Source organism: Rhinolophus hipposideros, assembly GCF_964194185.1.
Source record: "Rhinolophus hipposideros genome assembly, chromosome: 21".
NCBI lineage: Eukaryota > Metazoa > Chordata > Mammalia > Chiroptera > Rhinolophidae > Rhinolophus > Rhinolophus hipposideros.
In genome coordinates, this window is record NC_138067.1 from 23,470,732 (window position 1) to 23,490,668 (window position 19,937).

The following is a 19,937-nucleotide window of genomic DNA, read 5'->3' on the forward strand; positions in this document are numbered from 1 at the left end:
TTATTCTTTTCTTATTATGCTTAACTTTGAATTCACTTACAAGTATGCTGATCACACAATCATGTATTATACCTAAGTAATGAAGAGAGCATGCTAATTTTTCAATGGTCTGCAAAAATCACCATTTTAATTGCTTCATAATATTCCGTCAAGTGCATGTTCTAGGATAATTACATTTTAGTGCCATGGACTTGAAAGTAATTCAGTATCTTCAAAAATGTATAGTATAAATTACAAATTATTAATCAAATAGATTTAGATGTTGTAACATATCTCATGGTAAGCTAGTGTGCTTAATAATACCTTATATTTGTACAACTCCATAGAGAGTAAACACTTAGTCTTATAGCATTGTCTTCAAGCAGCGCTGAGATCTGGGCAATCTGGGTATTATCACTGTGTTAAAGATGAAGGACCCAACCAAGGCTGCGGGTTTAAGAATATGTGTTTGATCTGAACTTTGGAAGAACCTGCACAGGGATTCCCTTCTCCAGTGCACTTCCTTAATACATCATTTGTTACTTTTTAAGTGAAACAGCTCAAAGTCAGGTTAACTGAGGGGCTGACTGAGAAGCTCAGTACAGGTGGGTGTTTGGAAAGCTTGATGAATCATTCTGAAGTTGCTTAATATGTGGTGTCTTTCTATAAGGCTCTGTCAAGATTTTTGTGAACATTAAATGAATGTGGGAAATCGCTTAGCCCAGTGAATAGACGTATTAGATTAATTAGTTAAGATTAAATGCAAGAACTGCAGAGTGCTTTATATAAATATTCATATTTTGAGTACTTCAGAACTTATGACAATGACATGGTCAAGAATTTATGGTAAATGTATGATAAAAGCATGTATTTCAAGTAAGGGAATAATTTAATTTCTTGAATTCGGCATAGAAATGACACAGAATTAGATTGCTCAAATGCAGTTGTTAATGAGCTTTTCATCAACAGCATTGTGTTTTTTCAGTGTCACTCTCTAGGAACACTCAGCATTCACTCTCAAAGGTAACATTGTGGTACATTATTCTAGAGATCACCGTAAAACCACACAAGTGTGATTGCTTCTTGCCTGTGGTCGCTTAGGTCTGACCAGTATAATTGCTGAGCAAGATAAAATGAAGAATTGCAACTTTAAATATCATCAATTTCTAAATAAAATATTTTGGAAACATAGTGTATAGCCTGGAAATGGCCCCCAGATTACACTTTTTTACATAGCTAAATAACAACATTTATAAAACCTGATAATTTTATCAAACGTCTTCAATTTTCATTGTTAAAGAAAACAGTGTTTTTGTGGTGCTCTGAGAGTTTTTAAGTTAACTAGATACTCTAAATAAGTTCCTTGCCAGTCAACAGGAAACTTTCAAAATATATGCCTGTGATACGTAGAAGAATGTTGTAAAAAAAAAAAACGCTTCTTAAAAACACTAATTCATTTAATCATCCCAACGATCACCTCCCCTGCTCTTACTCCACACACACAAGTGAAGAGAATAGCAAAATAAACACCCTTGTTCACATTCCCCAACTGTCAAACCATGGCCCATCCTATCCCATCCATTTCCTCCCTATACTCCTCCCCCCACTGCATTATTCTGAAGCAAATCACAAACATCCTAGCCTTTTATGCTTATCTGTTCCAGTATAAATCTGTGAAAACATAAAAGCCTTTCTTAAAACAGAACCTAAAAAAACACAAGAGACAAAAAAACAATAATTCATTTACATCATTGGATATCGAGCTGGTTTTCAAATTTCCAGCAGTTCACTGGAAAAATCCATTTTATTATTCCCAGTATACAAATAAAGGTCTATAACTTTTCAAAGACCTCCATCTCATAAGAAATAAAGATTCGTATTCAGGACTGTTGATGCCAGAGCCTGTTCTCTGCACACGCACTCTGGACAGTATCGCCTCATTCGCTGTCTGTTCCTCAGTCGGGATCTGAGTCTCCGAGGAATTGCTGAAGGTGTGCGTGTTCAGGGCAAATCCTAATTCCTATTCTTATAGAGTCGTGATTTTCCTACATGAGAGAACGAAGCCAGAATAGGTCGCTGTGTCTGTCATTCCTTTACTCATACTTGTTACATTTGTGCCCTAAGAATTCGTGACTGTTCTGGAAGAATTCAGAGGAAAATTTGAATGTATGGAACAATGAACTCAATGCTACATATTGAAATAAGGCAAATATTATTTAAGTATAAAATAATAAGCCCCAATACTGTGTCATTGGGATTCTGGTAAAGGTTGGACCTCAGATTCATTTATTTTAGTTTCTTCTTCTATAGTGAGCAACGAGGCATTTTTATCTGGTTCCTTAAGGAAATGCTTCTGGTTGTCCTATATATTATAAATATTGTAGTTTCTTAAAATTCAAATAAGCAGAGTTTGAATACCTATATAGTAGTATTAAAACCACACGCAGCATTTTATAAACTGACTTTAAGGGCACATACAGATATCTGTACAAGTTATCTATGTTTAAATTTATTACATACTTTTGGAAAAAAATTTTTTTTCAAATGTTTATCAACTAATCTCAGTTGCGTTGAAACAGAAATGATATGGGTATTTAGGAACTTCTTATTGCTGCATGGTGCTATAATTACACTGACTGAGGTATAATTTCCAAAATTTATATTCAAACACAAACTAGTTTAAAAAGAAATAAAGCTCTGCATTCAAGAAATTAAAGCTACTTTGTTTAAGTAACTTTTCTGAGAAGTATTTTCTTGATATCTTTTGTCTTGTGGTTAAAAATACTGTCAACTGCATTCAAATAAGTGTTGGGCTTTACGTCCTAAGTGTGATTGTCACTTTGTTCAAAAGACATTTAGAAGAGTTGCTATTTCTCTTTTCACTGTTTAGCTGGGAGACTCGGATATTAAGCCCAAATAATGCAATTCAGTCAGACTAATGAGTGGTGGGTGACAGAGGGCCATTTGTGAGGACCTGATCACTACACAACGCAGCAACCACAAGTGCACTTTATTGCGACTCGTTATAAGACAGGGAGATGTTAATCTCTTTATTTTACTTAATTCGTTGTGGGGATGGAGTTCCAGAGAGCAGTTTCCAGGCTCTTGGCCTCACGTGGAAAGGTGCTGGCTCGGGTAGTAGATGGCCATCAGCTGTTGTCTAGTTGGCCATCTGCTGTTACTGGTTATCCATTAACCACTGATGTAACTGTCATGGCTATGTTGGTTGGTTGGTTGGTTGGTTGGTTGGTTGGTTGGTTGGTTGGTTGGTCGGTCGCTTGGCAGAGAAACAGACAGCAGATTGCGGATCGTGTGGCTCCTGCTTCCTGTGTCTCCAACCCAGTCGCCACCGAGAATATAGTGGTATGACTCCCCTATCCATGGCTCCATAGGTGTTCCTCTTTGGCCTCACCATATCCTGAGTTCTTGTGTGGAGAGGGGGACCAGAGACCCTGCATGACATTTGTACTTCAGACTTTGGAAGTGATTATTTCTAGATGAAGGAACTGAGGCTTGGGAATATATCTCATTCAAGTTTCTCTGGCTATTAAGTGGTAGATTCCTAACTATTAAGAGCCCTTATCGGTAAGTCTTGTTTTTCCAGGGTAAACTAAAGTCTCCAGGTCAAAGGTTTAGATGGACAGCCTTACTTTCTCTTTATGGAGAGTTGGTGAAGGCATGATTAATGTTTCAGTGGTTGTTGGAATAATGGTTATTGAGGCTTGGGGAAAAAAAGCTATATACAAAGATAAAAGAGATATTTGAACATGAAATAAATGAATTTGTGTTTTCTGTGTTGAGTAGAGAAAATAGTTCCCCAAACTTAGGCATTCTAGTGTTAAAAATGGAGCACATCCATTAAGGCATTTATGTTTCCTGTATTCTTTGTTTTATTTATCTATATCAAGGTACCCATGAGTATGTGAGTCATTTAAGGGTTGGTCTTGTTACATCTGGCAGTGTTTCAAAAGGCAATGCAAGTAGGCAGGTGTTATTGATGGAAATAAAAACACTTTTGCGCCCGTCTCTAACCCAGTGTCTGTTGCATGAATTCATTCACTCTCTGCACCCAGAGGACAGACGGGTTTGTCTCTTTGTTGAAGAATAGGTTAAGAAAGTCTGCACATTGTTGCTCCCTGATTACACCATTACTAAATAAAGTAATGTCTCTTTTGACTTTCTGTATAATGAAAACTTGCATTGCATGACCAAATTATACAGAATCTGAAGGTCAAACAACCCAAATATAATACTGCATTGTATTTTTGTCTATGAATTCTAAAAATATTTAGTAAAATTTAAAGTTGGCACCAAATTTAAAAAGAATACTTTAAAGGCCATTAATCTTTGTGTTTGCCAAGACTCAGTGTTACATTTAGGCACACCTCAGAGGTCACATAGCTTCTCTGAGTGACAAGCTTCTGTGGAAGTGGAGGTTACGATCTAATTTAAAAAGCAATGTTCACCAGTTAAATAAGGTATATAGTACTCAATATACCTCACAATGTACATCATAATATGCATTAATGTACATAAAATATACATTAATAGTTCAATGTATTTAATGTATGTTAAATAATGAATGGCTTCAGAGGCCTAAATGAGAGCCATTGACTCTAAAACTATAAGGAACAGTAAGGTCTGATTGAACTCTAGAAAAAATGCTTTTTAAACATTTCAGTTTTTCAAAATAAGTATAATAAAGTTGATATGCTATTTTATTCTGCTGGAGAGATTGGTTGATTTATTTAGTCTCTTTTTAAAACACATCTTTCAGTTTCTATTTGGGAAAACTGTTAGCAATTCATTTGATAAATAAATGTCATTTTGAAGCACTCTGAAGACTAATCAATATATTAGAAAAACTATAAAAACATTAATAGAATGTAGAGGTAAGTGAGGAACAATTTATTTAAAATTTGATAAAATGTCTCTATTAGAGAACTCAGTTTTCTTTATCACTGAACAATAGTTATTTTAATGGTAATGGTTGTAAGAATGCCATTAGTTTTTGTAATCTTACGGGTAAAAAGGAAAAATGTTAATGGGGCTCTTTATGGCATAATGCATGATAAATTATATGATATCGAAAATCTAAAGTTGAAAGGTACTTCTCGTAGTGTTTTTAATGATCTATAGAAAAGCACAAAAGTGAAAAATACAATTTTAATGAGGTATTCTTCAAAATCTTCTCTTTTTGCTTTTGGATAAATACATGCAAATTTAAATCTTGTCTTCACTGAGCTATCTTTTAAAGCCTTAAGGACTTACTTCTTTTCCATAGTTAGCATAATTACTTTCATTTAACTTTTTATTTTGAAGTACAACATAACACACATCCAGAAAAAGATGAAAGGCATATCTATCTATTATCGATCTATCTATCTATCTATCTATCTATCTATCTATCTATCTATCTATCTATCTAGATACATATAGGTATAGATATAGACATAGAGATATAAAGAGATATAGATAGATAGATAAATATATCATTGAAGTATCAAAAAGTGAACACACCTAGATAAAGATTACCTGGGCCAAAAATGTTCAGTATCTCAAACAGCTCCTTTCAATGCTCTTCCTGATAACACTATCTCCCTCTTTTCCCAAAGTAATCACCATCATGACTTCTAATGCCTGTTCTGAATTATATACAAAAGAAATCAATGCAATATATATTTTTCACACCTGGCTTCTTTGGTTACCATTAGGCTTGTAAAATACATCCAAAATGTTGTGTATGGGTATAGCTGATTTATTTTAATTGTTTTAGAACATTTCATTATGTGACTATATCCAAATTCTTTTATCCATTCTACAAATGGACACATGAGTTGTGTTTTGGGGCTATTCTAAATGATACTTCCAATCCATTCATGTACATGTGTTTTGGTACACAGGCCTGCTGTTTGTTGGGTATATTCTTCAGATGAAATTGCTGGTCTGTAAAATAAATATATGTTTAACTGTAGTTGCATGTGTGAAAGACCTTTTTTATGTAAATTGTACTAATTTATACTCTTAACAGTAGTGTATGAAAATTCCTTTTGCTCCACATTCTTGACAACACTTAGTATTATCAATTTTTTTATTTTAGCTTTTTATTGTTTCCCTCAATTTTAGCCATTTTGTTGGTATGTATAATTTGGATGCTGTGGTTTTAATTTGCAGCCCCTATGACTAATAAGATTGGATACCATTTCATATATTTGCTAGTTATTTAAGACATTTATTTTGTCCCTCTTTTTCTTATTGCTCTGTAGTTCTCTGTATATTCTGTACTAATACACTGAAAAATAGGTTCTCACATTCTGTGGCTTCTCTTGTCATTATTTTAACATCTTCAAGTGAACAGAAGTTCTTACATTTAATATGTTCCAATTTATCAGTCTTTACTCTTATGTTTCCTTTTGTGTCATATTTAAGAAATCTCTGCATTCCTCAAAGTTGTGGAAATATTTAGCCATACTGTCTTCTAGTAGCTTTGTTGTTTTGCCATTCACATTTTTCAATCTTACTGGAATTCGTTTCTGCATATAATTTAAGGTAGTTATCAACCTTCTATTTCAGTTTTTTCTTTTTTTCCATTGTGGCTATTTGATTCAGCTAGCACCATGCATTTAAAAGAGGTATTTTTGTTTTCGTTTTTTTTTTTTTTTTTATTGTTTTGCATTTCAAACATTGTCAAAAATCCACTTTCCATGTATATTGAGTCTGTTTCTGAATTTTCTGTTCTGTTTCATTGGTCTATTTGAGTAACCTTCTGCCAATATGACATTTTTTTTCTCGTTTTGTAACATTATAAGACAATATCCAGTAAATAAAATCATCTAACTTTGTTTTTTCTTCCATAGTATATTGGTGATTTTTGTTCCTATTTATTTGCACTAATAATGTATGAGAGTTCTTTTTGTGCAACATCCTTATCAGTATTTAATGTTGTCAGTGTTCTGGAATTTGGCCATTCTACTAGGGGTGTGATTTCAATTCATATTTGAATATGGACTTTCATCCAGATTTGCTAAACTCACTGCATAGAGTAAAAAACAATGTTCTACATACACAATCATGTAACCTATGAACAATAGCTTTATTTCTTCCTTTCCAATCCTCATAACCTGTTAAATATTTTTCTTGCCTTATTATATTAATTAGAATATTCATTACATATAAAAGAAGGGATTTATAGAGAATATACTTGACTGGATCCCAAATTCGAAGCAGCTCTCAGCATTTCCTCTTACAAGTGATTCTTACTGTAGGTATTCTTTACAGATTTAGAAATTCCCTTCTTGGCTAAGTTTTAATCATGTATAGATGTTGAATGTAATCAAATGCTCTTTGTGCATCTATTTGGAAGAACTTTTTTTTTCAGTTTAATTACATTGAATGGTTTTTAAATATTAAGTAATCTTGATAGTATTTCTGGAATAAACTTGAGTTATGATGAATTATACTTTTTCTATATTTCTATATTCTAGAATAACATTGCCATTTTAAAAAGGATTGTGGGAGCTATGTTTACAAATAAGATTGGCTTTTATTTTCATTTCTCCAAGTTCTTTGTCAGATCTTGATATCATGGTTATGCTGGCCTCACAAAACAGATTGGGAAGCATTCTGTTTTTCTACTTTTTGAAGGTGCTTATATAAGATTGGTGTTATTTTGTCCTTAAATGTTTAGAAGAATTCACTAGGAAAGACACCAGGGTCTGGAAATTTCTGCATGGGAATGCTTCTATAATATGGGTATAATTTTGCCAATAAATATAGCCAGCTCAGATTTTCCTATTGCTCATCTGTCTTGGTAAGTGCTATTTGTTTAAAATTTGTCTACTTCACTTAATTAAAAAAATTATTGACATAAAATTATTCAAAATATCCTCTTGTTATCATTCTAGTGTGCAGAATCATAGTAAGAGGCTTTTTTTTTTTTTCATTCCTGATAGTGATTATTTGTTTCTCTTCTTTTTTCTTTTCCTTGATTAGTCTAGCTAGGGTCTCATTAATTTCAATGTCCTTTCAGAGCCTTGTTTTTATCGTTTACTTCCTGTTTCATTCCTGGTATTAATTTACTGTACTTTTTTCCCTTAATGTTTTAACATCTATCCTTAGCTCATTAATCTGCCTTTCTTCTTTTGATGTCCATGAGTTCAGTAGCAGTGACTTCTCTTCTGCTTGTGATATTGATAATTTGGGTCTTTCTCTTAATTTTCCTTAGCATGACTAAAGATTTATCAATTTAACAGACTTTTCCAAGAACCAGCTTTTAGTTTTGTTGATTTTTTTTTTCTAATGTTTTTCTGTTTTCAGTTTCACTAATTTTTGCTCTCATTTCTATTATTTCTTCTGCTTATTTTAAAGTTGCTCTATATTCTTTAGTTTCTTGAGATGGAAACAGATTATTTATTTTGGGTCTTTTTTCCCTAAAATATGAGTTTAATGCTATAAATGCTGCTGTATTCCACAGGTTTTGATAAGTTATGTTCTCATTTTTATGTAGATCAACTCTTAAAAACTTCACTTGAGGCTTCTGCTTTAACTCTTGGGTTATTTCCAAATATTTGGGAACTTTCTAGCTATCTTTCTGTTACTGATTTCTAGTTTAATTTAATTGTGATTTAAGAGAATACTTTGTATGATTTACATTCCTTTACATTTGTTAGGGTGTATTTTAGGGCCCATAATGCATTCTATCTTGGTGAATATTTCATACGAGCTTGGATGAAGCTATTCTTCAACGGCCTATTCTAAAACGTCAATTAGACCCAGTTGATTAATAGAGATATACAGGTCTTCTAAATTCTTACCTTTTTTCTGTCTCCTTGATATATCAATTACTCCAACTATAATGATAGATTTGTCTATTTCTCCTTACAGTTCTATTAGTATTTGCCTCATGTTTTTTGACAATCTGTTATTAGGGACAAACACATAGAGGATTGTTATACCAACTTGGAAAATTGATGGCTTTGTCATTATGCAATGTGCCTATTTGTCTCTGATAATCTTCCTTGTTCTGCAGTCTGCTTTGTCTGAGATTAATATAGTTACTCCAGCTTTCTTTAAATTCATGTTAATGTTAAGGTAAAATACAAAATGAAAACCAAACTTGAAAATTCCCTGAGCAGACAAAACCATTTAAGCCATGTAAGCACAACTAAATCTAGCTAATTTCATGAATGTAAGTGAAATTTAACTTAGTTTGCTTTTATAAATGCCTCTGATAATCATAAAGGAAATTGAAGTCATCTTCCTTAAAGTGGTATAAAATAATCATTTTTAACCAATTCCCTGCCATCTCGAAACCCACATTGTAATAACCAGTCATCATACCCGTAAAAGTTAAACAACTTCCTCATTTTCACTTTATAAGCCACACTGTAACGTCATGCCTTTGAATGTTATGTCAGTTTGGGTTTGAAAGCTCCCAGTTCTTGAACCATTTTTGCATGCACAATAAAGTATTATTAATTACTATTTTATTGATCTGGTGGTTTTAACTTTGCTATTTCTGGATTTTTGACTTTAGCGTGGAATACCTTTCTCTGTCTATGTTAGTCTTTATAGTTAAAGTGGATTTCTTGCAGATAACATATAGTTGGGTCTGGTCATTCTTTATACTCTCATGACCTCTGTCTTTTAAATGGTATATTTAGATTATTCACTTATAAGTGGTTATTAAAGTGGTTATTTAGATTAATATCTACCATGTTTTCTATTTGTTGCATTTGTCTTTGTTTCTTGCGCCCTCTTTTTCATGCCTTATCTGGGTTTAATTGAGCTTACTGAATGATTCTATTTCGTCTTTTCTCTCGCCATATCGATTATACTTAAAAAAAACCTTAGTGACTGCCCTTACCAAATCAAAGTCCATCTTCAAATAACATTATACTACTTAATAAGTAGTGCAAGTATCCTGTAACAGAGTATTCTCTATTCCTCCCTTCATCTTTTGTGACATTATCTTTATTCATTTAATTTGTTTATATTGCTATAATCACCAAATACATTCTTCCTTCTATTTCTTCAAGCAGTTATCTTGTAACTAAGAATAGAAAAATAATTATTTTATCTTACCTTTTATTTCTTCTCAAATACTCTTCCTTTCTGTATGTAGATCCAAGTTCCTGACTTGTATTGTTTTCCTTTTGTCTGAAGAACTTTGAAATATTTCTTGCAGAACAGGTCTGCTAGTAAAGAATTCCATCAGTTGTTTTCTTTTTTTTTTCTTATTTAAACTGTGCCATCTAATTAGAAGTAGAGTTCTTTTTAAATTAAAATTTATTGGGGTGACAACGGTTCGTAAAATTGCATAGGTTTCAAGTGTACAATTTTGTAATACATCATCTATATATCATATTGTGTGTTCACAATGTGTGTCACAGAATCAGCTCTCCTTCCATCAGTTTTTGTCTGAGAAAGGTTTTATTTCTCCTTCTCTTTTTAAGGATAATTTCTCTGGTATAGGATTTTAGGCTTATTTTTCCTTTCTCAACACTTTAAATATTTCACTCCACTCTCTTCTTGCTTAAGTGTTTTCTGTTGAGAAGGCCAATGTAATTCTTATCCTTGTTTCTCTATAGGTTAAGTATTTGTTTCTCTCTAGCTTCTTTCAAAATGTTCTCTTTTTTCTTGTGGGTTCCCCCCCCCCCCATTAAATGTATTGGAGTGACAGTGGTTAATGAAATTATATAGGTTTCAAGTGTACAATTCTATAATACATACCTATATATTGCATTGTGTGTTCACCACCCAAAGTGAAATCTCCTTCCCTCACCATGTATTTGACCCCTTTGACCCTCTTATTTTTGGTGTTCTGCAGTTTGAATCTGTTATGACCCAGTATAGTTTTTATTTTGATTTCTAGCCTTCTTGTCATTGTTTGAAATTCCTGGATATAGTTTCATGTCTGTCACGAAGTCTGGAAAGTCATTGGCCATTATTACTTTAAATCTTTCTTTTGCTCCATTCTCTCTTTCTTTTCCTTCTGGAATTCCACTTATGCACATGTTAGACTTCTGCCATTATCCCATAGTTCTTGGGTATCTCTTCTGCATTATAGTTTGGGATGTTTGTATTTTCTTCTTTTCAAGCTCACTGCTTCTTTCCTTGGCTGTGTTGAATCTATTGCTGTGCCCATCAAAGCCCTTTTTTACGTCTGTCATAGTGTTTTTGATTTCTAGTATTTCCCCCTTGGTTCTTTCTTAAATTTGTCATCTCTCTGTTTACATTACACATCTGTTGTTGCATGTTGTCCACTTTTCCCTTTCGAGCCCTTAGCTTATTAATCACAGCTGTCTTAAATTTCTACTCTGATCATTCCAACATCTGTGACCTATAGGAGTCTGGTTCTGGTGATCCTTTTGCTTCTGCAGACGGTGTTTTATCTTGATTTTTGGCCTGCCTTGCTGTTTTGTTGTTGTTGAAATCTGGACATGTTGTATATAGTAATGGGGAATGAGGTAAATGTGTCTTTCATGTGAGGATTTATACTAATCTGGTTAGGATTTGGGCGGTGTTTAACGTTCACATAGAAGCTACAGGTGCCAGAGTCTTCAAATTCACATAATTCCCTTATTTTTGCCTTTTCTCTTGACTTGGGCATCCTCTTCAGAGACAGTCTGGGTTTTGCAATTCTCCAAGTTGTCATCCAGTATTATTATACAGGAGTCTTGTTGGTGTGGTGGTATGATGCAAAGGAATGAGAGCATTCTATAATATTCCAATTAAACGTCAGTGTTTTTAGGGAGCCTTTGTCTTGAAACTGTGACCTTCACTAGTCTTTCTCAGGTGGTATAGCTCCCCTCCTGGCCCCAGCCCTTTACTTCTTTTGCTGGCTGTTGAGATTCCAATTTATATCCTTGAAGCCCTGAATCCTGGTGACTGTATTTTCCCTTAGATTTGACAGAAAGACTAGGGAAACAAGAGTGGGAGGAATGTCCTTCCCTAATTGGGCTAAAGTTCTAGAAAAGTCTTTTTCTGTGGACAGTAGGCCTTTGTTATGGAGAACATGCTGGGCATATTTCACAATGATTACCTTCCCCATTCCCTGCCACAGGTAGGAAGAATTTTTTTCTGATCTTCACAGAGAACACGGAGAGGTTCCTGGAGGTAAAGCCAACGGAAGTGTGGACATCTTCTAAGACTGTGGTCCTCGGGAGTTTCTCACTCTCATGGTAGTCCATACTCAGCCTCCATCATTTCATTAGAATTACCGTATAAAGGTTTCTATCAGTTATGGCACCAGTGACTTCTGCCCTAAGTGGACAGATCTCAGCTCTGACTCTTTGGACAGTCTTGTCTCTCCAAATTTCCAGGTGGTGGTTTGCCTTGTGTATTAGCCAGCTCTGGCTGCTATAACAAAATGCCACAGACTTAAGCAACAGAAGTTTAGTTTCCATAGTTCTGGAGATAGGGAGGTCCAAGATCAAGAAGTTGACTGATTTGATTCCCTACTTCTTGGCTCGCAGATATCAGCCTTCTTGCTGTGTCCTTACCTGGAGAGTGAGAGAGAGCTCTGATCTCTTCCTCTTCTTATAAGATACTAATCCCATCATGGGGTTAGACTTCAACTCAACCTATTACCTCTCATAGGTCCCTTGTCCAAATACATCACGTTGTGGGTTAGGGTTTCAACATATACATTTTGGAGGGACAACATTTAATCCATAGCACCATGTAACCTCAGGTTTCTGATGGGTGTAAGAAAAGTCATTGATTTTCAGTTTGTTCAGCTTTGTTATTGTATAGAATAGAGTGATGATTTTCAAGGTCTTTAAATACAGAGCTATTGTATTTACTATTTACTAATGTCTGCGTGAGTGTGTGTGTGTATAAACTTCCCTTTGAGATCAGTTTTTGTTGCTGTTTTATTATTTTTTACTGGGTATAGGACATTATATATGAAAAACTATAGATAATTTGGGATCTAGACAGATATTTTCTACAGAGTGTAATTACAATTGCCTCTGCAGGCAGCAAGGAGCACTAGATATCTCTGACAATCAATATAATTTCACAGATTGAGGAGATGGGAAGCTGAATTTTAATCTCTGTGAGGAGTTGTCTCTTTCTTTCTGACTTATCCTTTTTCTTAAGTCGTAGACCCTCAAAGTTCTTACACAAAATCTACGGAAGCCCTTGAGGGATCTAAAATTTTGTCCCTCACCCTGTGAAGTTGTCAAAAGATCTGAGGTTCTCAGTGTCTCAGTTTTTCCTTTCCAGAGATCATTTAGTTATCTATAAAAAGAAAAGGGCCTCAAAGGTAGGGCTAACCTCTTTGGGGTTTTTCTCCCAGATCTTGGACATTTAATATTTTATTGTTTTTCAGTGCTTCATTCCATATATTTCATTTTGTACAGCTTTTCTAGCAGGGAGTTGTTCAGAATTTAGAAGTCTGCCACTACCATATATGATGATTTTTAATTAAAAGTCATTTACCATCTCAATGAAGTTTTAATCTTCCACAAAACTGTACATATATTATTCTAATATAAGTGTAAGCTTAATGACCCGTCTATGTATCTTTCATAAAACAATTTATTACTATGTCTCAACAACAGTTATGGACTACAATGAAGGTTGTATCTTTCATGTACCTCTTCTCTCTTGTGATTTGCTTTTTGTGTCTTGAGAATTCAGATTCCTCCATGCTAAGAGGGCCTAAAGAACATACCATGTTTCCCCGAAAATAAGACCTAGCCAGACAATCAGCTCTAATGCATCTTTTGGAGCAAAAATTAATATAAGACCGGCCTTATTTTACTACAATGTAACACTGGATCTTTATAATATGATATGATATGATATATGATATGATATAATATAATATAATACCGGGTCTTATATTAATTTTTGCTCCAAAAGATGCATTAAAGCTGATTGTCCAGCTAGTTCACATTTTTGGGAAAACATGGTATTTTCCAATTTTGTGTCTCTGTTGTTTAAAAAGCAATGGCTGACACATGGGACCTCACCAAAATATTGTTAATAATTGGTATCCCTTCAAATAAACATTTTAAAGATACTGAATATTTTCTGAGATGTATAGAAATTGATTTTATATTAATAAAAATTTATATTCATTTTAAAAATGGAGATTTATTATATACACACAACAAAACTTTCTAATTTGATTTCTGTATTCATTGCTGTTTCTCTATTACAGTAAATAAATCACATTCACACAAGATAGAATCAACTTTTGTAGATATGGTTACGATGTCTTGTCAAATATGTTTAAAAGGCATTCTTTATCTGGGTTCATGTAGGCAAAATTGCCACTTTTCCATAGTTCTTATTTTTCTTTTCTTTTGCACTTTTTTTTTTTAGACCAGACAATCACTTGGGAAGCACACTGGGTAAATATTTATAACAAACATGATAAAATAAAGAGCTGATTTCCATTAGGCAGCATGTTACATTTAGTGTCTGCATAGTCAGCTGTGTCAAAATGAGTTGTACTTGGAAACAGGTCATATGTAAGTCAAATATGGAAGTAATTCTTATAATAAGAGAGGCCAGGGGATTTTTCATGTTTTCCTCTTTGTTCTGTAGAATTTCTACTAGTATTGCTGTTTATTTTTGTGAGAGCTAGACCAATTTTTATGTTATTCAGAGTCTGCTATATAACCACATGTAACTGGTCCCATGTTTCTGATTTATTACAGCAATATTTTGGATCCCCTTATGAGCTGCCATATGGGCACCTCCCTTTATGCACCTTGGCTTTCTTAGATGAGTTGCTCAATACATACTTGAAAAATAAATTAATGCTATTGTTACTCTTCATAAACTTTAGAATCATTATGGAAATACTTAAAATCCTGTGAAAACCTTTAATTCATTAATTATTCTCTTGGTTAGAATACATTTCCAAAACATCTGTGTATACCTCATTGAGTTTGAAAATCATCAGGTCTCAAAGAAAAGAAACATGCAATTAATTAAGGCCTCTTGCTTTTTATCACATAAGACATATCATTTAATTTTTCTTGTAGATATTTCACATATTTGATAATATAATGGCATATTCCTTTACATTCTGTATCTATTAGAAGGTTATCATTTTATATGCAAGAGTCCTATTGATTATTGAACATTTGTCTTTTATTTTCATTCTATTCCAATAATTTTGAGAAAATGTAAAGTTTAATAGAACAATCCTTTTGTCTATAAAAGTCAACTGGTAGAGCTGTATCAGTTTAGCAATAATCTAAGTTGCATTATTCTCAAATGTGTCAAAGATTTTGAATATAAATTATGAGGAAAAGGGGGGGAAAGCCTCAAATAAAATATCAAGTTTCCTCTACCTATGGCGTGAGTTGTTCACTTTCATATTCTTTTAGAATGAGGCCTTTTGATGGCTGAGCTAAATTATGGGCTTTGGAATCAGAAAAGCCTGGAATTAAATCCTTCTTCTGCCCTTTTCTAGCTGTGTGGCTTTAGGCCCATCACCTCTATAATTTTCATTATCTTCAGTTTTAAAGTGGGTGGGAAATGATTACATCATAGTGTTGAAGGAAATATTAAAACTCCATAATGTATTTCGCTGTGTCTGATGCAGAGACACAAACTTTCCATTGAAGACGGTTAGATTGATAACACAGAACAAACACAGTTGCTACTTAGATTCTCTCTTTGGAAGTTAGCCCTAGGGCACTGTTCTTCTAAAATCTTTTCCCTCTCTGAAAAGTTTTGAGATAATACTGTACAGAGAGGGAAAAAGAGTGCGGTTTATCCACAAGCCAGAAGAACTTTCCAAGAGCAAGCCAAAGACCAAAAGCACATGTTAGCTTGGCGTGCATGCGAAATACAGAGTTCAGCCCACCCAGTCTTAGTGCAGGTGGTGTGGAGTCTAGAAATCTGCATTTCTAAACTGAATTACCTTGAGTAATTCTGACATACACTTAAGTTCAGACTCTGTAATCTAAGGAAAGACATAAGCATTCACATAGTAAGTTTTTAAGAGAAATATTGAAAACCGTGATTTTCTTTATGAATTGTGATGACATGAAAAAACTTTATAGTAAATTGAAGAATGTCTCCCAAGCAAAGGAAATACATTTGACACCCGATAGTGTGCATAGGACTTTTCATTTATAAGGTAATCCCATGCTTCATGCATAAAATTCTGAAAAAAATCCCCGTTAAGTACTGGATTCCACAGCAGAATCTTTGTTATATGATGTATTGAAAATACTTCAACACATGGAGCAAAATAATAAAAATATTGTTCAGTTGAATATATTTCATTAATAGCAACGGTGCATATTGATATTAGAAAGTTATTTAAAGTACCCAGATTGCTACTAAATCATGTTTCTATCTGCTCTGTCACTGTACACACTTCCTATGTCTGTCTTACTTTATTTTACTGATTATTATAAAATTAATAGTCTCATAAAAAATTGAGATATGATTGAAATGTGGTAGGTAAAAACCCCATATTCCCCACCTCACAATTTCCCTCGCCCTTTATAAGAAAAAGCTACTTAAAATTTTGAATGTGCCAAGATATTTTTATTACATATACAAAGTATCTTATATTTCTTCTTTATGTTCTCAAAATTCAAATAACTCAAAATAGATCAGGTAAATGTGCACGGCTGTCATTTGTAGACCTCCCTGTTCCACTTGCCTGTCTGATGTCTGTGTCACTATACATCTTTTCTCCTAATCCCTTAAGATGCTGAGATCATTGTAGTGCCATCCATCTAAATCTTTGAAGTTACATTAATTTTGAAAAAAATGTGAGATCTTTTGGACGGTTATCTAATTCATCATGCAGCTATTCATTGAAAGAAATATAATTAGGGATCGTATTAGCCTGCCAGTGGCACCCAGGAAAATAGAATCCGAGTATAAGAGGATCTGATTAGAATTGAATGTCTATAGACCATGTTCTCAACCCTGGATACACATTACCCTGATTTGTAGAGCCTGTACACACACACACACACACACACACACACACACACTCACACACCAATGTCCAGGGTATGAGGTTTTGACCAGTGGAATAGAATGGAACTCTCTAGAAGGAGCTGGTCCAAATGTCTGTGGGATTAAACAATGTTCTCTTCTTTATGTTCTGGGAAACAGTAACTAGGAATGTGGGCCTAATACATTTGAAACATACTGGATAACTGTCCGTGACATGGGAGATCCAGTGTACATTTCCACATTCACATTTGACATGCTCTGAGAGGTCCTGTAATTGAGAAAACTGTTGAACTTTGTTTTGTGTTTAAACCCAACCTTTCTGAAACATAACACATGGCAACAAATATTTTATTGAGAACCACTGAGACAAGCCATGTTCTAGATACTATGGACAGAAGGTGGGAAAGCTCCCTGCTTTAATGGAGTTTGTTTTCTTGCAGGAAAAGATAAACAAACAAATAATGAGCCAAAGAAGGCCCCCTAAATAATGAGTCATATGAAGAAAATAAAACAGGAAGATAAGATGTGGAAGTGCCAGATATATTACTTTAGAAACTGGGATCAGGCTTAGGTGGTGATATTTTGACCAAGGCTTGAAATGAGAAGAGGAGCTGGTTGTGCAAAGATCTCGAGGGAAGAACTTTAAAAGAGGAATGAACAACCAGGGCAAAGGGCTTAACCTAAGCAGGACTAAGTGTGGCTTGACGGTCCAGTGTGGCTAAAGCAAAATGGCGGATGCTGCAAAGACTGTGTATGTTTGATAAAGAGATTGGATTTTGTTCTAAGTGGATTTTTGCAGCAGTGGGGGTGACATGGTTTAATTTGCCTTTAAAAATCATACTGCTCAGAGGGGAAGAGATTCAGGATGTGTATGTGGATGATGACAGGAAATAGAAGAAGAAAAAAATGAAGGAAAAGGCCATTGAGGTAGTTCTGATGAGATAATGCTTTGTTGAACTGGGTGGTCATAGCTGAGATGAAGAAAGATGCTCAGAATTTTGATATAATTTAGAGGTGCCATCACAGGACTGTCTGTAGCATGTGAGCCTGAGAATCTCAGGGTATTGGTGGGGTTGTGGGCAGGAGGTAGAGAATTGATTGACAAAGGGAATAAAATCAAATTAATTTGGCTATGACACCCAACATTTTATTTTTTAATGTATTAGAGAATGTTTTGGTAAATGCTGGTAAAGGGCTATTGTGAAGTAGAAAGAAAAGTAGGCAAAGAAAGAAACTCCCTGGGTGTTGGTATTCCTAATGCATTTACCTTTGCCTGTTTAATCATGAAGTTGACCTTTTTTTGTTGATGCAATCATGGTAAGTGAACCTATCATGAGAATAGAGAGTAGCATCATCACTTACTTTGTTTCTGCATATGCTGATTGTTACAGTTACATCAAAGGAGGAGGAACAGAAAGAGGAGGAAAGGGAGAAACAAAAATACACACTTTTGAGAATAACTTCTGCTTCATCCTAACTTTTTCCTATATGAAGCCTTACAGAATGTCATGTAGGAGAACACAAAACCTGCTTAGAGGACATGAAACCTGCTTAGATGTTAGGTGCTGTGCTACATGGGTTTTGCAGGTATGTCAGATAGATGTATATTGATATTGTGGAAGGAACATGGCTCCTGATCTTGTTATATAATATTTTTACAAACACTGGAGTAGTTTGTTTGTTTCCCTATTTTTCTGATCTTTAATTTCCTCATCTGCAATTTGACTGTCCTAGTTTACCATCCATAGAAAGACCACCCCAAGGTCTTTCTAGCTTTCAAATTCTAGAGTCTGTAAATCTAATTACAGGTCTTTCCAAATTATTACTGCTTCCAGTTTCCCTTACAAATTTTTAATGGGCGTGTCTAGCAGTGCTGTGAAGTTTTACAACCTGATATTAGAATGTAGTTCTGACTTGAATGTTGGGTGATACTTTTGTTTATTTAACGAGTAAGATGAGAAAATGAAACAACTGAGACATGTCATAACCTTACTCACTCATCAGGGATGTGAGCAACTTTTTTGCTGAATCAGAGCGCGGTTTTCCGAAGAAGAATTTTCTCATTTTTGTGCTGTTCATAATGTTATAAGTTTCATGTGCACTTCATAGAAGCAAACTTTACTGAGGGTATCCTCGTTGAAAGCTGGCTTAATAGGGATGGGAGAATGTAAACTAGTCTTAATGTAAAGAAAAGTTTAGGCAGTCGTAAATTCTGAGGATGGAGAGATATGACGACATAGCTGTTAATAGGAAGTTAACGGAGTCAGCCATCATTATAGTAAAAAAGCAAATCAGACACTGGTCACTGACATTGGAAGTGACAAGGGGCAGTGGGTATACTGTAGATACATTGATCTCCTTTCCCCTTTCTCCTAGGGCTTCCCAGGAAATGCGAATGCAGACAGTGTTGTGTACTATCGACTCCAGCCCTCTGTCAAAGCCAGGTTCCTACGCTTCATCCCTTTGGAGTGGAACCCCAAGGGCAGAATTGGAATGCGAATCGAGGTGTTTGGGTGTGCATATAGTAAGTGTTTGTTTATCCAAAACACTGAAGTGTGTATCAAAGGAGATGTCTTAAAAGCCAAACTGCACACAGACATTGACGTTACAGATATGTAAGGAGAGATAAAAACAGGAATGATTTTTGTGGGGGAAAAATCATTTTTTGTGTGCCTTTGCATGCCAATATTGACTTTAGCAGTCAGCTTTTAGATTTTAAATCAGAAATGGAAGCATTTTATAGAGAGAAAAATCTATGTAGAGATAGATAGATACAGACACTTGTTTGTAGACATATGTAAATCCATTTATCCAAATCTAATATTATTGACTAGATCCTAACTTTCAAATATTAGAGCTTTCCTCCCCATGGAATATATTTGGATGTTTCATCTGGGCACCCTGAATTTAATAAAAGAGTCAGTGTTCCATTTAGTATAGCCAGTCATCTTTAGGAGACCAAAGAATGTTTTTCTCTCTAGCCTAAAAATAAGATGTCATGCAACTCA

At 34.4% G+C, this 19,937-nt stretch overlaps 1 protein-coding gene across 1 annotated transcript in view; it reads left to right on the top strand.

Annotated features, from left to right (window-relative positions):
• Positions 1–19,937, top strand: part of CNTNAP4 (contactin associated protein family member 4) — a 229,537-nt gene that overhangs the window by 102,188 nt on the left and 107,412 nt on the right. Inside the window, exon 4 of the mRNA XM_081031056.1 lies at positions 19,306–19,453. Within this exon, the coding sequence (XP_080887182.1) occupies positions 19,306–19,453 (148 nt within the window). The remainder of the gene's footprint in view (positions 1–19,305; positions 19,454–19,937) is intronic.